General features: G+C 39.0%; 1 protein-coding gene across 5 annotated transcripts in view; it reads left to right on the top strand.

Moving 5' to 3' along the window:
* The first annotated feature begins 6 nt into the window (after positions 1-6).
* Positions 7-16,537, top strand: part of ZDHHC14 (zinc finger DHHC-type containing 14) — a 114,143-nt gene continuing 97,612 nt past the window's right edge. For all 5 annotated transcript variants that reach the window (XM_026844440.1, XM_026844438.1, XM_026844439.1 and 2 more), the window contains exon 1: positions 7-843. In XM_026844440.1, coding sequence (XP_026700241.1) covers positions 593-843 — 251 coding nt within the window. In that variant the 5' untranslated portion in view covers positions 7-592. The remainder of the gene's footprint in view (positions 844-16,537) is intronic.

Genomic DNA, 16,537 nt, shown 5'->3' with positions numbered 1-16,537 from the left:
TTTTTTTGGCTTAATGAGTTGTTACGCGTGTCTCTCGAGGGAACGTTTTAGGAATGGTCATTTTTAGCAGTGAAATCTGCTGCGCAAAGGAGGATTATAACAAATCTCTGTGAATGATAGACTCGATTGCTAAACCTTGCCTTGACCAACCTTCTGACCCTCGGAGAGATCTCTCAGGGTGTGCGTGGGAAGGGGAAAAAAAACCCTTCCCATTTGAAAATAAACTTGAAAAAAAGACTAAATTTTTTTGGACAGCCTAACTGCTTTATAATTACTTTTTTTTTTGTCTTGTTTTGTGATAAGTTGTTTTAAAAAGGATTGTCCTACATGGTTGTTTTGTAACTGGTGGAGGAAGGAAGGAAGGATACCTCTCCAGCGTTTCTGATATGACAGCTTTGGTTTCTGAAGAGTTAACTGGTGCTTGCATGATACACCTATTGCTAGTCTGGTAGCAGACTTTTCATCTTTTTATTTGCTTTTTTTTAATTAACTGGGGCTGGTGGAGAGGGTTATCTTGGTCAGAAGAATATTTGCACATATATATATTGTATATATTTTTGGTGGGGTTCTCCCCACATTTTACTCTCTCTTGATGACTCCTGGAGGTGGTAGTGGGCCCATGAAAGACTGTGAATACAGTCAGATCAGCACACACAGCTCTTCGTCTCCCATGGAGTCTCCCCATAAGAAAAAGAAATCGGCTCCCAAGAGAAAATGGGAGGTTTTTCCTGGAAGAAACAAATTCTTCTGCAATGGGAGGATCATGATGGCTCGCCAGACTGGAGTCTTCTACCTGACTCTTGTTCTCATCTTGGTCACCAGTGGACTCTTCTTTGCATTTGAGTAAGTGACATTGAAGTCTTTATTCCTTCTTTTCCTCTAGTTATTTTCTGGCTGAAAGCAAAGAAACATGTTTATCCAGATGTCACAGAGAATGCTGAGTGAATTCAGCCAATGCTGGTTTATATAATTGAAAATATGATCTGATAACATGCTGGGGGATGCACAATCCGGTTTTGGTTATCATACTCTGTAGAAGACGGATGTTTGAGGATTAAGGCTGTAGTGCTTTTATACCACCCGCTTCCAGCTCTTGCTGATGTTGCAAGAGGAGTGTAAACCAGCAGGTTTGAGATGATCAGGAAATGATGTAGCTTCTTGTTTGTCAGTTACTCTGCTGAGAATCAAAACTGGCAGGTGCGAAAATACCAACCCTTTGTCACAGAACTGCATGCAACAAAAGCAATATCTTTAATTAGTTTATGAATAAGGCCTGGTTTTTGGACTTGGAGTTGTTTAATAGTTTGTAAATGAGAATTCCAAGTTAAAGAAAAAAAAAAAAAAAGCTGTAAAATTTTGCATGTACCTAGCTTTTCACCACTAGGTAACAGCATTACTTTCTGTTTGTGATGATAACTTGTATGTGAGTTTGGTCTTAGTTCAAGCTATGTTTGTTTTGGAGGTCTGGATTTTTTTTTTTAAGCAGGCTTCTGGTGTCCTAGGGCTTTTTTCCCTGTTGCTCAGAATCTTCAGGAGTCTTTTTATCTATATAAAGTGAACTTGCAGTGACATTAAATCAAATATACTGATTTTTGCACTTATGTTGGAGTGGTTAAATTAACTATGCATGACAGTAAAGAATTAGGCATTTGATATGAACAATACAGTTTGACTTTTATTCATTTATTTTTTTAAAGCCCCAAGTACAAAGGTGCTCACACTGCTAAAACACTTGTTGTAGTAATAATTGAATTCTTTTTAAAGAGTTAATGCTACTTTACCTGTTTTAAGCTATTGTAGCTTGATTTGTGGTTTGTGGCAGGAAAACATTTTTCAAATTACATATACAGCTCTTACTGTTTCCTTGAATGGGAACTATTATTTGTAATTAAGCTTCAGTGCTGCCTCCAGAAATTCTGTGTGCTTTGCTAAGTGATACAGTTGAACAATAAAGGTCGTTCCTTCATTGGCATCTTCAAGGAAGAGGATAGTGCCATTTAACAAACCTTAAATTCTATCAGTGAAATGTAGAGCACCTTAACATACTGGTAGTAGTAAAAAAGGTAAAAATGTTCAGCAGGTAACCAGTGGCTAAATATATATGTGAGCTCAGCAGATGAATTGTCTTTAGTGGGCTCCAGATTACTTTAGAGGGATTTATTAATTGTAAATCTTCTGCAGATGTTCTGAAGCCACTTGAAGTAGCTGAATAATGCAGCCAGTGATGGTATCCATGTGCTACAAGTGTGTTAACTTCCCTGGTTTTAAAGAGGTATTAAAGGTGTAACCTGATAGTATTGCATCAGGACTGGGTGCTACTCTCATCTATTTGCCACGATTAGGCCTAGTTTTGGAAAGCTTTTCTGTGTGGGCTGGCGCTCGCATCTTTGTGCGGTCTCATCACCTTCGGTAGAGCCTCTGAAGGCAAGCTCTGGACTTCCCGCAAATACCAGAATGTAAATGTAGGATCAAAACTGTAATGTTTTATAACCGTGATTATGAAACTTATTTATTAAGCCACCATTTACAATTTATTTACACGTTTTAACACTTTGATCCTTCAGAGAGAAATATTCTCTGCTGCTGCATTATTCAAAACTGCTAAAGCAGAATGAGCTGCTAGCTGTTCATCGCCTTCTGATTTCATTACTACTGTGAGTTATGTGCTCCATCAGAGTCTAACACTACAGCTTCTATCATGTCTTTGAGCTTATTTGTAGTGTAACTGTATGTGATGAACAACACTTTTAGTCAAGCTACAGCATTTTGATATATAATCGGTGCTTATTCTAACTGACAGTCTTGAAGCAGGGAAAAGGGCTTTATATAACTATATAAATTCTGTGTGTGTGTACTGGACTTGAGTCATTGTTGTATCACTTGCACTCTCCTTTTACGGAAAATCAAAGCAGAGGGTGGCAATGATATTTCATTTTTATAATAATAAGGTAGACTTTAGTCTTTAAAAAGCACTTGCACTGGAAAATTATTACTCATCCTCCGCAGGCTAATTTAAAAACAAACCTTAAGACTATGAGAATGTTTGTGGTGTTTGAACTGCAGAAGGTTGTTAATGTTACTATGAAAAAAGGGGAGTCTCTGATTAAAAAGCATTACTTTGCAGCAGTTTCTAACTGCATCGCTTCATAGTAGACTGAAGTTACTATTTATTGATCAGTTGAATAATGTCTTGAGTTGTTAAGAGTGTGACTTCTGTTATTTGGCTGATTTGGTTATGATGCTCCTTGTTAACCAGCTGTTTACAGAGTATGACCAAAATGTGTTTCAGTCCTTCATGTACAGCTGGGACAAAGTGATTTTTAAATGGACATGTGTCTGAACCCTAAGGTCAAGCTGTCGTTGAAGAGGAGGATACCCTGTATGTTCTTGAAATTGTTTGGTCTTTTTGCTACAATTGAAATAAATGATTTTGTTCCCTTTGATTTTTGGAAACTGAAAACAGGTACTTGTGTTCCAAGTCATTCCCTGGCTGCAGGCATTGAAAAGGGGGGAGGGGAGTAGGGAAGAGATGGCTTTGACAGCTAATTCCTGGGAAAGCATCATGCTAACATAAACACTTGCCCTTTATCCTTTTGGCTTCATTTGTTCCTCCAACATGATTTTCCCCCCTCTTCCTTTTATTTTGCTCTCGACACCATTCATCCAGAGCTCTATCTCACGTGCTTTGAAATCTTCTCCAGGGGAGAAATAAATTTCTCTGAATCAACAAATCCTATCTCTCCAAAAGCAAACATATGTTATACATCTTGACCTGTACAGCTTTTGGCATTGAACCATACCTTTGTAATCTTTGTTTCTTCATATTTATACTTCTGTGCTTTTTCCTGCTTACTTTTTCCAGCTCCTACTTCTGGCTAGTTTTATACCTTTCTCTCTGCTGACTTTTATCTCTCATATACTCCAACTACATCACCACTTCTTCCTTTTATCATTTCACTGTTCTCTTTCATTTTCAAAGAGGTAAGACAGAATTTGCTTAAAAGAAAAACAACAAATCATGAGCTTTCAAGCAGGTGAAATATTTATAATTCCTGCCTCCCTCACCTTCCAAAGGAAGAGAATGCAAATAACAAGCAGTTTTATTTCTGTAAGCTGTCTGTTAAATGTAACATGAATTATTGTGAGCACTGTTGGGTCCCAAGAGGGATGCTGTGCTTGAGGTAATGTTAAAAATTATCCTTATTTTTGAAATGTTCAAGTGAGGTACAAATTACTTAATTTGTCTTCAAAATTTGGGTATGTTATTTTATCTTGGAAACATATTTTCTGACTCTAACCACATGATATTTAGCTGGTTTTCTTTTTTCTTGCAAATTTGGCTCTGTGTTGCACTTCCTTTTTTTCCTTTGCCCTGCCCCATTACACAGACATATATATTTTTAAAAACTATTCAGTGCTTATGTAGAAGTAGCAGCATGAAAAGCTTGGTAAACGAATTCCTTTCCCCAGAGCAAAGATAGCATCTGTAACTGAAGGGCAGATCTCACTGCTGTACCTAGACAGTTCAACCACTGTATTTACATATATGTAAAGTCCTTTATCGGTGCAATAAAGAGAGGCAAAACTAAGGCACTTAATACTTACTGCTTTTATTCAGCTATGTATATATACTCAAAAGAGAAAGTGACCCTTCATGCCTATGGTCATTTGGGGTACTGTTTTTGTGGGTTATAGGAAAACAAAATGGAGGGTGACATATTTAACACAGTAGGATACATAAAACAGACATCTTGTTCTTAAATGGCAAGTCTTGTATGGATGCACAAGCTCTAGGGGTTCCAGGGTGGTGGTAGATGAGCTTGGCTGCTTTGCTACTGTGAGTTAATGCTGCCCCTGTGTGCCAGCCTACTTCCTTCTTGGACCTCACTGCACAGGTAGCAAGAGGGAACACGACTGCACCTCAGCTGCTTCAGGCAGGCAGATTTAACTTCCCCTAAAAGGTGGGTTTAAGTGAAGATGCCGGCTGAACTGAATTGACTCGGGCACAATCATGTTTTCTTCTGTCAACTCAGTTGCAGGGTGAGTGGCTCTGGAAGAAGGTTGGAGCAGATGGTAGAATGCCGGAAGGGCTGAAGCAGTGCAGCTTTTTTCTCTGTAAACGTGAGTCAGAGCCCTATCACTTCTGATACCATTTGACACTTGCACTGATTCAACAAACTGGAGATATTTTATTTTTTTTTTTTTTAGCTAGTTAACACTTGATTTTTGTGAGCATTTGTGTAATTGCACTGTCTTTCAAAAGATGGATGCTGGAAAATTATTTAAACGGAGATTGTTTATGTGCGTGTGTGTACAAATAATTTCTTTCTCTCTGCTCTTGCAGTTGCTGGCAACCTGCTCCATGCCTCCCACTTTGAAAGCCAGTGTGACTGGAGGACATTCATGAGTCACACTTTCTGATGCGGTGTAGATTGTTCAATATTGAACTTATATAGCATGCACACGCTATGGCAAAGTGGTGTAACTTGCTGCTTACTGTGACAAACCTCGATGTGTAAACACTGATGTCAGGAAGCTGAGCGTTTTCGCTGTGGTGTCAACAGTCATCTTCATCTTATGGCAAATGTTTTCTGCTCTTGCAGAAGGTGGATTCTTAGTGTGAGGTTGTATTCCAAGTAGGTGCAATGCTCTTCATCTAATAGTTTCCTTTATCTTTCTTTCTCTGCTCGAGTAGCTTACTTTCGTCTTTTGATGACCGTGTCCTTAAACTACAAGTTTCTTCGAAGGAATTGATACCAATCTGACTTCAGCTGTTAAAGGCTGATAGAAACTTGTAGGGCATTTCTTGCTGAAGATGTCAGAATGGATTTTTAAAGCAAAAATCATGGCTATTAAACTGATCGTTGAACAGAGAACTGCATCTTTTTCTACATGGAAGGCAGTAGCTGCCTAATAGTGCATAGTGGTGTAGGCGAATGCAGTGATGAGTAGGTGGGTTTTTTCCCCCAGTTTTCTTTGTTTGAAAAAAAAATAATTCTGTCATTGAAATTAAACGGGAACAATATTTCTGCTACTCCTTTTGCCATATTATGCATCTCTGTTAACTTAGTGAGACAGACATGGAATACACACTGAGTCTAACCTTTAGGGTTTACTTTTTATATTGAGTTTATATAGGTATACCAAATGATATGGCAGATTCTGAAGGGATGGTGTGCATTCCAACCAGATGTTGTTTACTCTTTGCATGTAAATTACCCTGAAAATGTTAACTGTCAGAATCAAGTATCTTTCAGGTACAAAGTATATCTAATACTTTTTTTATTGACAAGGGACTTTCCTTGGTCACAAAAAAGTTTACTTAATTCATCTCTTCTAAACTTACCAGTGAGCTGTGCAAGTATGTCTGCTAAAGATTTTCCCTGGCCAAATGGGGGTAGATTGTACTACCCTATCTTAAAGTAGCACTTCACTGAGCAGGTACATCAATTTAAACTTTTAAACCTGCTTTGAATGATTTATATGATATAAATTGAAATCCTGTTACCTAGAAATGTGCTAATAGCATTTGATATTAGGTCATGCACCTCTACTTTTCAAGGCTAGGTCAATTTAAGTGGAAATTGATAATGAATAAATGCTTCATTTTTCAGAGTAAAATTCTGTGAGGATAACAGAAGGATAACCTTTCTTGTTTATGAAAGTTGTACCTTCTTTAGTTCCTCTGAAACCAGAGGCTTTTTATGGTTTTGTAACACTAACTCCTTTTCCAAAAGAAAAGTTAAATAGCTGCTTTTTTTTTTTTCTTGAGTGGGATTTTGGGGGTGTTTTGGTGGGGGTTGGTTGGTTGGGATGTGTATGTGTTCAGCTTAGTTGATGGCTTTTATCTACTTGTTTCATGGAGAAGACAAGTTTTGAACATACTTTTTGGTCTTCTAATTTACTCCATTCTCACATATAGTTCTACTTTTATTTCCCCCTTTGTGGAGGTGGAGGGCAATGAAAATAGGGAGTATGATGGTGTAAGAAGTGATGTTGGCTTCTCAGATACCTTCTCCCTGGACCTTGAGGAAATCACTGTGTAGCTTTGGACCATTGATACACGTGCATCTTCAGAGTGAAATACAACCATTTGTGGTCGTCTTTGCCTGATGTCACCCCAACCCCTTGGAGAAAGAGGGGAAATTCCATCACAGCCTGCTGGGGGTGGTTCCCCCCCCCCCACCGGAAGGGAGGGGAAATAGGCAATTTCAAAAGTTTGGTTGTTATTACCTATATAAATGTCTTCAAATATTTACAAATGCCAATGGATAATACTTCAGTACATCTTCAGCTCCCCAAAATGTGAGGTTACACTTGCAATTTTGTTACAGTTGTTTGATAAAATCTATCTTAAATTATTACTCAAAAGTCTGAGGTTTCTGTTGTTGTTATAGTCTGTATAGTATGCCTGTTTTGTTTTGCCTTTCCCTGAGTAGCTACTGTTGCCCCTTTATGGAATGGACATGTGCCAAAAGTATAAAATGTATCTTCTGGAGACTAGTGTAGGGAGTCATGTTCAATAGATTTACACTACTGAAAAACTAATTTCTATTAGTTGTTCTTGGAAGACAGGCATTGTCATGTGGCCATCTCTGGGATTTTTCTCACGTCAACCCCACAGAAATTTTCATACCTTGTTTGAAAGAAAGATGTTTTATCAAGTCAGTTTCTCAGGAATCATGTTACATGTTTAGATTCATGTAAGGTGTTCTTTTCACTCACACTTAAATTTTGACTAATGATGCAAAAAATACCTTTGTTGCTACATGATTTATTTTCTGTCATAGCTGTGTTTCATTATTATTTTGTAGATGGTATTTCATACAAAATAAAGTCTATCGGTGAATCTGGACGACTGATAAATTATCTTCATTTAGAATGAAAAGAAAAAATACGAGTCTGTGCAGAATTTGAACCAAATTGTTCTGCTCATTCTCCTCTTTTTTTTTTTCTGGAAAAAGTATTTTATTAAAAATACCTGGTTTTATTTGTAGATTCAGTAGAAACTGAAATACTGACATTTGAACTGGATGTTAAATATATACATTATCTTTTAACAACTAAGTTATACCTTCTAAGTAGTTAAAAACAACAACAAACCAAAGTTTCTGATGGAAATGATCTCACCATTCTCGTGTAGCATTAAACTGTTGTAAAATTCAGATTTGAACTTTTTGCGGAAGAGGAGAGAATCTTTTTAACTTTCTAAGCTGCATGATTGTTTCAAAATAGCCCACTCAAAAAACCCACTGGCTTAAAATACTGGAACATTTTTCAAAATTGCTTAAAATGTTATAACAACTTTATCTAGGAAGTTTTTGTTACCTTGATTGATGATAAGTGACTGATGATCACTTAAGTTCCAGGCTGCCAGTAAAGGTTTGTACATGTCAGTGCTGCTCATCTTTCATTTGGCAGAGCTGATGGAAAAAGGGAAAAATCCCCTGAAGTCAGCTACAACTACCAAAGTTTATTAACCTTCATATAGTTACAGCCCATTAATACAAAATTGTAAAGTGGTTAAACTTTTTACAAAAGAACAAAAATCAAGAAATAAAGATGAAGCCTATATGTAATAGCTAAAAATGAAATTGTGTTCAGATTTCTCGCATTGCAGGAGTATTAAATGTTACTAGCATAAAACATAATTAGGGAAGGAGGCTGAAGCATTTTGGAGTTTGTGTGACACAGCCCCTCTCCCTTACCCTGTTGTATGTGTTCATATTGGGACTCCTGTTCATACTGCAGTTAGTAGGTAAAGGGGGCTTTGTATTTACAAAGCCTGACCATGGGCTTTCTGCAGTGTGCCTTAGTGGAGATCTTAACCCAACTGCATTCCAGAACTTTAACTACTAGGTTGACAGTGGGCTGTAGTGCTGTATGATTATTCAGCTTCTGTATCCCTGATCATTTCCTTTTCATCAGTGTCTGTAGGGTTTATTCACGTTATTGTGGGATGGTGGCTAATGAGGTCTTACATAATGAGCTTGGCTAATGAGATCACAGCTGGTTTTGTTTTATGTTTTTCCACTCCTGCCATCCCCCTAAGTTGCTTACTGCAGTAAATACTGGCAGTGTGCATTTACTGTGGTGAATGTGCAGTCAGTTCCGTTTCTTCTTTAAAATTTACTTTTTTTTTTTTTTTTTAAATCACAAAGCAGAGATTAAATAGAATACTGAGAATTCAATTGAAAACGTAGAACCTGAACTCAGAAGTTGTACATAAAATCTGCAGTTTCTGAATTTCACATTACAGTTTAAGCGCAAGATGACACTGTTACATTGTCTGCATTGAGTGAATGTATGAAATTTGTGGGGTTTAGTATGTCTTAAGATCAACATATATTAGTTATTCACAGCAAGAACAGATATACTAGAATTTGTTACTGTTTTAGCATAAACACTCAGTACATTACCAGAAGTTATGAACGTAGATTAAACAACATTGGCAGGCATTGGAAGCTTCTCTCCCCACCGCCCCCACCCTGGGAAAGGAGTACTAATACAAAGCTTTTGTTTCTGATTGCGATAAATTCTGTGTACCCTCTTTTTTGAGCTATCTGGATATCAAGAAATTTCAGTCCTGGTCTTGCACTTCAGTACGCTTGTTAGATATCCACCCAGTAATAAATGCCATGTTTCAGGCTAGAGAAGTAAGTGTCAGACCAATCTGTACTTAAATTTTGGTAGCATGCCTGTTTGCTCATGGTGTGGGTTTTCATAGCACAACTATCTATGCATGTTCCTAGTAAATACTGTTTTATTGGCAAAAAGGACTTTCTAGTGTTGAGTTAGCATGTGGAAGAGTTATAATTTTTCCTAATTTGGAACTATGTAAAGCAGTTAAAAGTTTAAAGAAGAAAAGTAAAAGTTAGAATAGCAGGGACCTCTCTCATCAGTATTGCAACTCTGTAATAAACTTGCTTCTTGTGAATGTGGTTTCTTTAGAGCTGAGGCTCATAGTGCTTTTATATAGTGGAAAAAACACAACTTTTAGAATACTTTTATCATTCAACATGATTTGAATTCTTTCCAGGGCTGGACAGGCGTTAGGTATGGAAACAGCCAAGTAAACTTTGTCCTTAGTCTGAGTAGACTGGTACATGGAAATTATTGTATAGTGTGATACAAAAGAATGGTGTGCACTGTGTAAAGAGCCTAGTCACTTCCGACTTGACTTAGTGAATTAGCCTGGAGAAGAGAAGGCTCAGGGAGAATCGTATTAAAGTACGTACCTGACTGGGAGGGGGAGTTAAAAAAAAAAAAAAAAAAAAAAAAAAAAAAATGGTACCCAATGACAGGACAAGGTACAATGGTTGGACACAAAATACCATTTAAATGTAAGATAAAAGTTTTTTTGCATTGTGGGAGGTTTTTTGTCTGTTTGGTTTATTGTTTTTTCTGTGAGGATAATCAAACACTGTCACAGGTTGCCCAGAGAGGCAATGGACATACTGGAAACCAACCAGATGGTTGACCTGAGCAGTCTTCTCTATCTGACCCTGCTTTGAGCTGGGGGATTGGACTCGATCTCCAGAGGTCCCATCCCACCTTAGTCATTCTGTATTGTCTGTGAAGATCTGAGAACTTCTTCCAATAAGACATCAAAAGGTATATCTAGTGAGATAACTTTAATTTTGTTTTAATCACCCATTTATTAATGCATATTTCACAAGAACTGCAGTTTTATCTAGTCTTAGGATCTGTACCTAAAGTCTCAGTCCAACAAAACTTAAAATTTTGTGAGTGAAATAGTTATAGCTGTTTTTTCTGTCCCCTCTTCTGTTTTCTTGCCTTTGAATATGGCTTTCTCTGTTCTGAATTGCATTTCCAGCATTTCTTGGAGGTTCTTTTCCTGTGTTCTTTCACTTATCACTTCTTTCACTAAGCTTTGTCCTCTACTATCCATATGTCTTTTGTTGAGTTATAGTTAGTATTTTCTTCTCATGTAAGCAACAGCATTAAGTTTAAAGGAAATAAAATTAATCCAGAAGAATGTCTCTGAATACAGTTGTTCCAGCAGTATGATATGTTCATCAGTTTGTCTGTGTCTCACTTAAATTTTGTGAACTTTTCTTTCCTTCTATGTAATCTTCCTAGCTACTTGTTCACTTTTAATTGACTAAGGGCACTGCTGCTGTAGAAGGGATGGGGAGGCAGTAAAGGTGAGGTTCAAGGACTTAGTTTTCCCCTTTTCATAGTTATGAGGGATGAGTACAATTTTTTTTTTTTTTTACCATGATCTGCATTGTATTTGCCTGTATCTGTGCAGATTTGTGAAATAATGGGGTCTGTCTCCCAGTGCTTGAGCCAGGTCAAAAAGTTGTTTGGATCCTGCAGGTTCAGCTTCCTCCTTAAGCCTGCTACTTGACAGTACTAGCTTCAGACCAACTCTTGTGCTTTAATAGATAGCTCATTCCAGCTTCTGGACTTCTAGACATAAAAGATGAAATGGTTTGTCTGAAAAGCTGCTAAAGCTGGATTTGTTATCTTTAAGGAAGGGAAAACACCCTATGTGTGTCAGGTTAATCCAAACTCCCTTTAAACACTGATTTGATTAATGAAATAAAAAAAGTGTAAATAATTGCAGTAAGGCAGGTGTCCAGTTCTGGATTACAAATTGGAAATAAGAGGAGAAAGTGTAAAAGAAACAGTGTATTTTACTTGAGCAAAGTATATCTGAATCTCTACATCCTATAGTAGCTGTCATTGCTAAGTTTCTCTGAGGCAGTGGAAGCCAAAGCAGCCTTTCCCCATACCATATATTCAGAGCACAGTTTTTCAGAGTGAATTTCATGCCTGTAGACCTGCCTGCTTTTTCTGAGGGGACGGAAGTTGAATTTTACTGCTCATCAATTCAAACAAAAACTTTAGAGTATTTCATAGGAGCATCCCAGTTTCCTTTCTGTTTAGCAGGCTCAGTTGCAGCAAGATGAATCTGATGGTTGTAGGCTGCTGAAAAGAATGGGCCTATCTCTTTTATTCTCCCAGAGATGTTACTTCAGATTGTTACTACTTTTCTCCTGCTCTGTTGTTTTCCCCACCCAGTGGTGAACCACTTCAGGGAGTTCCCTTCCTGCAGGAAGCTTATCCTTCCCTTCTGCCCACACAAAGAACTAGCTGCCGCTTTAGACCCCTGAGCTCAATCCCTGAAAACTCAGAAAAAATGTAAAGGAAAACTCAGAAAAAGTGCAAGGAAGGAAGTGAGAGGGAGGAGACTGTCAGATCATCTTTGGTATGATTTGAAATTGCATCCCAACTTGAGTAAACTTGTTATGTAGTCTTGGTTCATTGTTTGGGATCTGCAAGGGTGCAAACAGAACATCTTTAGGCTTTCCCAAACTATTCTTTACTTGCTTAAAGAGAACCTACAGAGTTCTGACTTCTTAGTGATACTTTATTTCTGAAGTAACTGGATTGTAGTTTACAGAACTTGAACTGCAACATCTTTCAAATAACACATAATGAAGTGCTCCTTAGTTGTTCATGTCTTACGGTTTTTCTGTAATTTTTTTTTAAAAAGACACTATACTCAATTCTGTAACACACCATGGGCAGAAGCAATTCTTCCTGCATCCCTGCCATCCCATCTGTGTTCCCCATATCCAGACTGCAGAGCCAATGTATTGTATTGCATTCAATAGCTGAGCCTATGGAAGAGCTGCATGAATGCTTCTTCACCTTAGTTTGTATAAAACTAAGGGGTTTTTTGAGGAAGCACAAAATATGCTAAACTGAACCAGGAAAGAAGTGTTCTCAATCCTTGTCAATTTCTCCCATGCTTCAGCTGAGATAGTAAACAACCCAGGAAAATTGCCTGTTTCTTCACAGTCCCATTCAGCTGCCTACTTGGGTGCCTTTTTGTGGGTTTGTTTGGTATTGTAACTGTTGAAAGTTTCAGCAGAGGATGAAGGAAGAATCATAAAGCAGTTAATGGAAAATTGAACAGCCTGCATACAAGAGGCAGTTGGAGTGAATGTCTCTATTCACAGTGTGATAAAAGAATTTGCCTTTAAAATGATTTTGTTAAATAAGACACCTAAAGCTAATCAGAGCAGAAGGAATTGTCTGTAGAGCAGAAGATGGAGAAGTTGTGGACTGAAATCTGACAGAGATGAATCTAATTCAATATAAGATCTTGAAAGGATAATCATTCTTCTTTTACAAGACACTAAGCTCAGAAGGCTCTTTTCTCTTTACCTTGAGCTGTGGAGGCTCTGAGACCTCTCATCACTGATGTGAGTGTTCATCTTCAGAGTAAAATATGAGGTTTTTTCCTCTAATGTAATGAAGTCCAGACCCTTTTAGGATCAGGCTGCTCTATGCGTTGTTTTTTAATGTTAGTCCCTGGAAGCCAGAATCTTTCCAGTACTTGAGTATATCAAAAGAAGTGTGCTGGAGGCAGAAGGACATTTCAGAGGAAAGTGTATAAAGATTGGGTGGGGTAAAATAATTTTCCTTTTTTACTTGGCTCATACTGAAAAGGAGTTTTGGAAACAGGGAATTGGCTATGAATGTGAAAATCAAAACAGTATGATACGAGAAAAACAACTGATGTGCTAGGATCCCAATTACTGAACCTGTTGTGGGCTGACATCCAGCTTGATTGAAAGGTAAACATGCCCTTCCTGATGCACATACCTTTCTGTTATTGCATCCTAGAAACTTTAAAGTTGTTAAATGATAGTCTGGAGGTGCAGCATTACCCAATGGTTGACTGTTCTTGGCAAAAGTAAGTTTATTCTCTGTTCTGAAACTTTTTTAAACAGTTGTTGGCACTAGCCCTTGCTGTTGCAACAAATAAATGGCATCTGTGAAAGGAGAACATAGGTTCGTTGCTTCTTAGTTCAATACAAAAGAAGTGGTATTTGTTGCAAAGGTAATTCACTTACTGAAATAAGCTTTTAATTTAAGCTTTATGACAAATATTCCTTTGACTGCAAAATAAAGGTTAAAGATCTAGGGAGCATAAAACTTGTCACTGAAGTTGGTGCTTACAAATAAGAGTTGCATAGTTATGTTACTTATCTCTAGGCCAGCTATACTTGCCTTCATATTCTGAATGTTGAAGATTGACAATTTCAGAAGATTGTGCAATGCATGCAGAAGAGTTAAAGGTGGGGGGGGAATAAGGAGTGGGAATGAACTGAGCCATCTACTGTAGTACTTGCTTCTGGACATTAATTTCACTTTTACTAAAGGGACAGTTGTTTTGTGTCCATATTTAGTTAGTACCTGTAAGTAAGCTAGTAATAACTTTTGATATACATGCTCAACATGAGTGCCATCATGCAGGACAACCAGATGCTCAGGCCCAGTCAGCATGGGTTGCTGAAAGGCAGGTCCTGCTTGATAAACCTGATCTCCTTCTACAACAGGGCGACCTGCTTATTGGATGAGGGAAAGACTGTGGATGTAATTCACTTTGACTTTAGTAAGGCCTTTGACACCCTTTCTCACAGCATTCTCCTGGCAAAACTGGCTGCATGTGGCTTGGATGGGCACACGCTTCAATGGGTAAAAAACTGGCTGGGTGGCCGGGCCCAAAGAGTTGTGGTGAATGGAGTTAAATCCGGTTGGCAATCGGTCACAAGTGGTGTCCCCCAGGGCTTGGTGTTGGGGTCACTCATGTTTAACATCTTCATTGATGATCTAGACGAGGGGATCGAGTGCACCCTCAGTCAGTTTGCAGATGACACCCAGTTGGGTGGGAGTGTTGATCTGCTCAAGGGTAGGGAGGCTCTGCAGAGAGACCTGGACAGGCTGGAGCCATGGGCTGAGCCCAACTGCAGGAGTTTCAATAAGGCCAAATGCCGGGGGCTGCCCTTGGGCCACAACAACCCCCAGCAGTGCTACAGGCTTGGGGAGGAGTGGCTGGAGAGCTGCCAGTCAGAGAGGGACCTGGGGGTGCTGATTGACAGCTGACTGAACAGGGGCCAGCAGTGTGCCCAGGTGGCCAAGAAGGCCAATGGCATCTTGGCTTGTGTCAGCAATAGCGTGGCCAGCAGGGACAGGGAAGGGATCTTACCCCTGTACTCGTCACTGGTGAGGCCACCCCTTGATTCTTGTGTTCAGTTTTGGGCCCCTCACTACAAAAAGGACATTGAATGACTGGAGCGTGTCCAGAGAAGGGCAACGAAGCTGGTGAAGGGTTTTGCATGTCATATGAGGAACGGCTGAGGGAACTGGGGTTTAGTCTGGAGGAGGCTGAGGGGAGACCTCATTGCCCTCTACAGCTCTCTGAAAGGAGGTTGCAGAGAGCTGGGGATGAGCCTTTTTCACCAATTAATAAGTGATAAGACAAGATGTAATGGCCTCAAGTTGCACCAGGGAAGGTTTAGACTGGATATTAGGAAGCATTTCTTTCCAGAAGGGGTTGTTAGGCGTTGGAATGGGCTGCCCAGGGAGGTGGTGGAGTCCCCATCCCTGGAGGTGTTTAAGAGTCAGGTTGACATAGCACTGAGGGATATGGTGTAGTTGGGAACTGTCAGTGCTAGTTTAACAGTTGGGCTAGATGGTCTTTAAGGTCCTTTCCAACCTAGTTGATTCTGTGATTCTGTGGATTTTTCAGTAGTTACTGCATCTGGTACTGTAGACAGAGTTGGACTGCACTAAGTTGCTTATGCATGTTGTGTCCTACCAACATCTCTCTCACTTCAGAGGCTGAAGGTGAAAAACATATGAAAAATAGTTGTGGATACATATGAGATGTTGAAGGGGCAGGCTCACAGAGCTATACTGACAGTCTCCTAGTTAGTCAGTGCAGAATTAAGAACTCTGGGAACGACAGCATGGTTCATAGATCTTCATTATTCAATTCCTTTTGGAGTTTGGTTATTTTTATATATTTGTTTTAAGAGCAGGTCAGTAAAGAGAGCTGTTAAGGACCAGTAGTGCTTTAAGGTCTCAAAATCTTTTTGTGGTTTTTTTTTTCAGTCCAGGAATACCTTTCCCTTTTCTTACTGTTCCTGTTTTCTCTTGTGCTAATCTCTCATGACAGGGAAGCTGTGTGGTTCTGGCCAAAGTTGTTCTTTTTTTACTTCCAGTGCCGTGATGGTGAGGGAAAAACCCAGTAGACAGGTTTGGAGGTTACAGAGAAGAGGTACTGGGTTATTCTGAATCTTTGTTATACATAGACAGGAGTCTGCAAGTGTGACAGTCTCTGAGATGTTTGTTGTGTTATCTTCATAAAAGTTATGACATCTGCCCAACCTTGAGTCTTCTGTGTGTGCTAAGAGCTTGATTTTTAGCAAGTAAAATCTCTGAAACCTGTGCCTATGCTGGGCATGCCTCTCTGAGGACATGGCAGAACTCTTTCACTGAAATTACAGTTTCGAGCAATCCCAGCCTACTCACGAGTTTGGTAGCACAACTATTTTTGGGAGCTAAGCTCTGCTCTGTAGAGCTGCTTTAGCCTGTGGCTACAGGCAGCATCAATGAAGAAACAGTGAAACTGCTTCATTCACCACACATCTTCAGTTTCTGCGATCTCCAGTTCTGTGTATTATTATTACACAGAAGTCATCTTCACTTA

The sequence above is a fragment of the Athene cunicularia genome, assembly GCF_003259725.1.
Source record: "Athene cunicularia isolate RWA chromosome 3 unlocalized genomic scaffold, athCun1 chr3_part1, whole genome shotgun sequence".
Classification (NCBI taxonomy): domain Eukaryota; kingdom Metazoa; phylum Chordata; class Aves; order Strigiformes; family Strigidae; genus Athene; species Athene cunicularia.
This window is presented reverse-complemented; position numbering and strand designations above follow the sequence as displayed.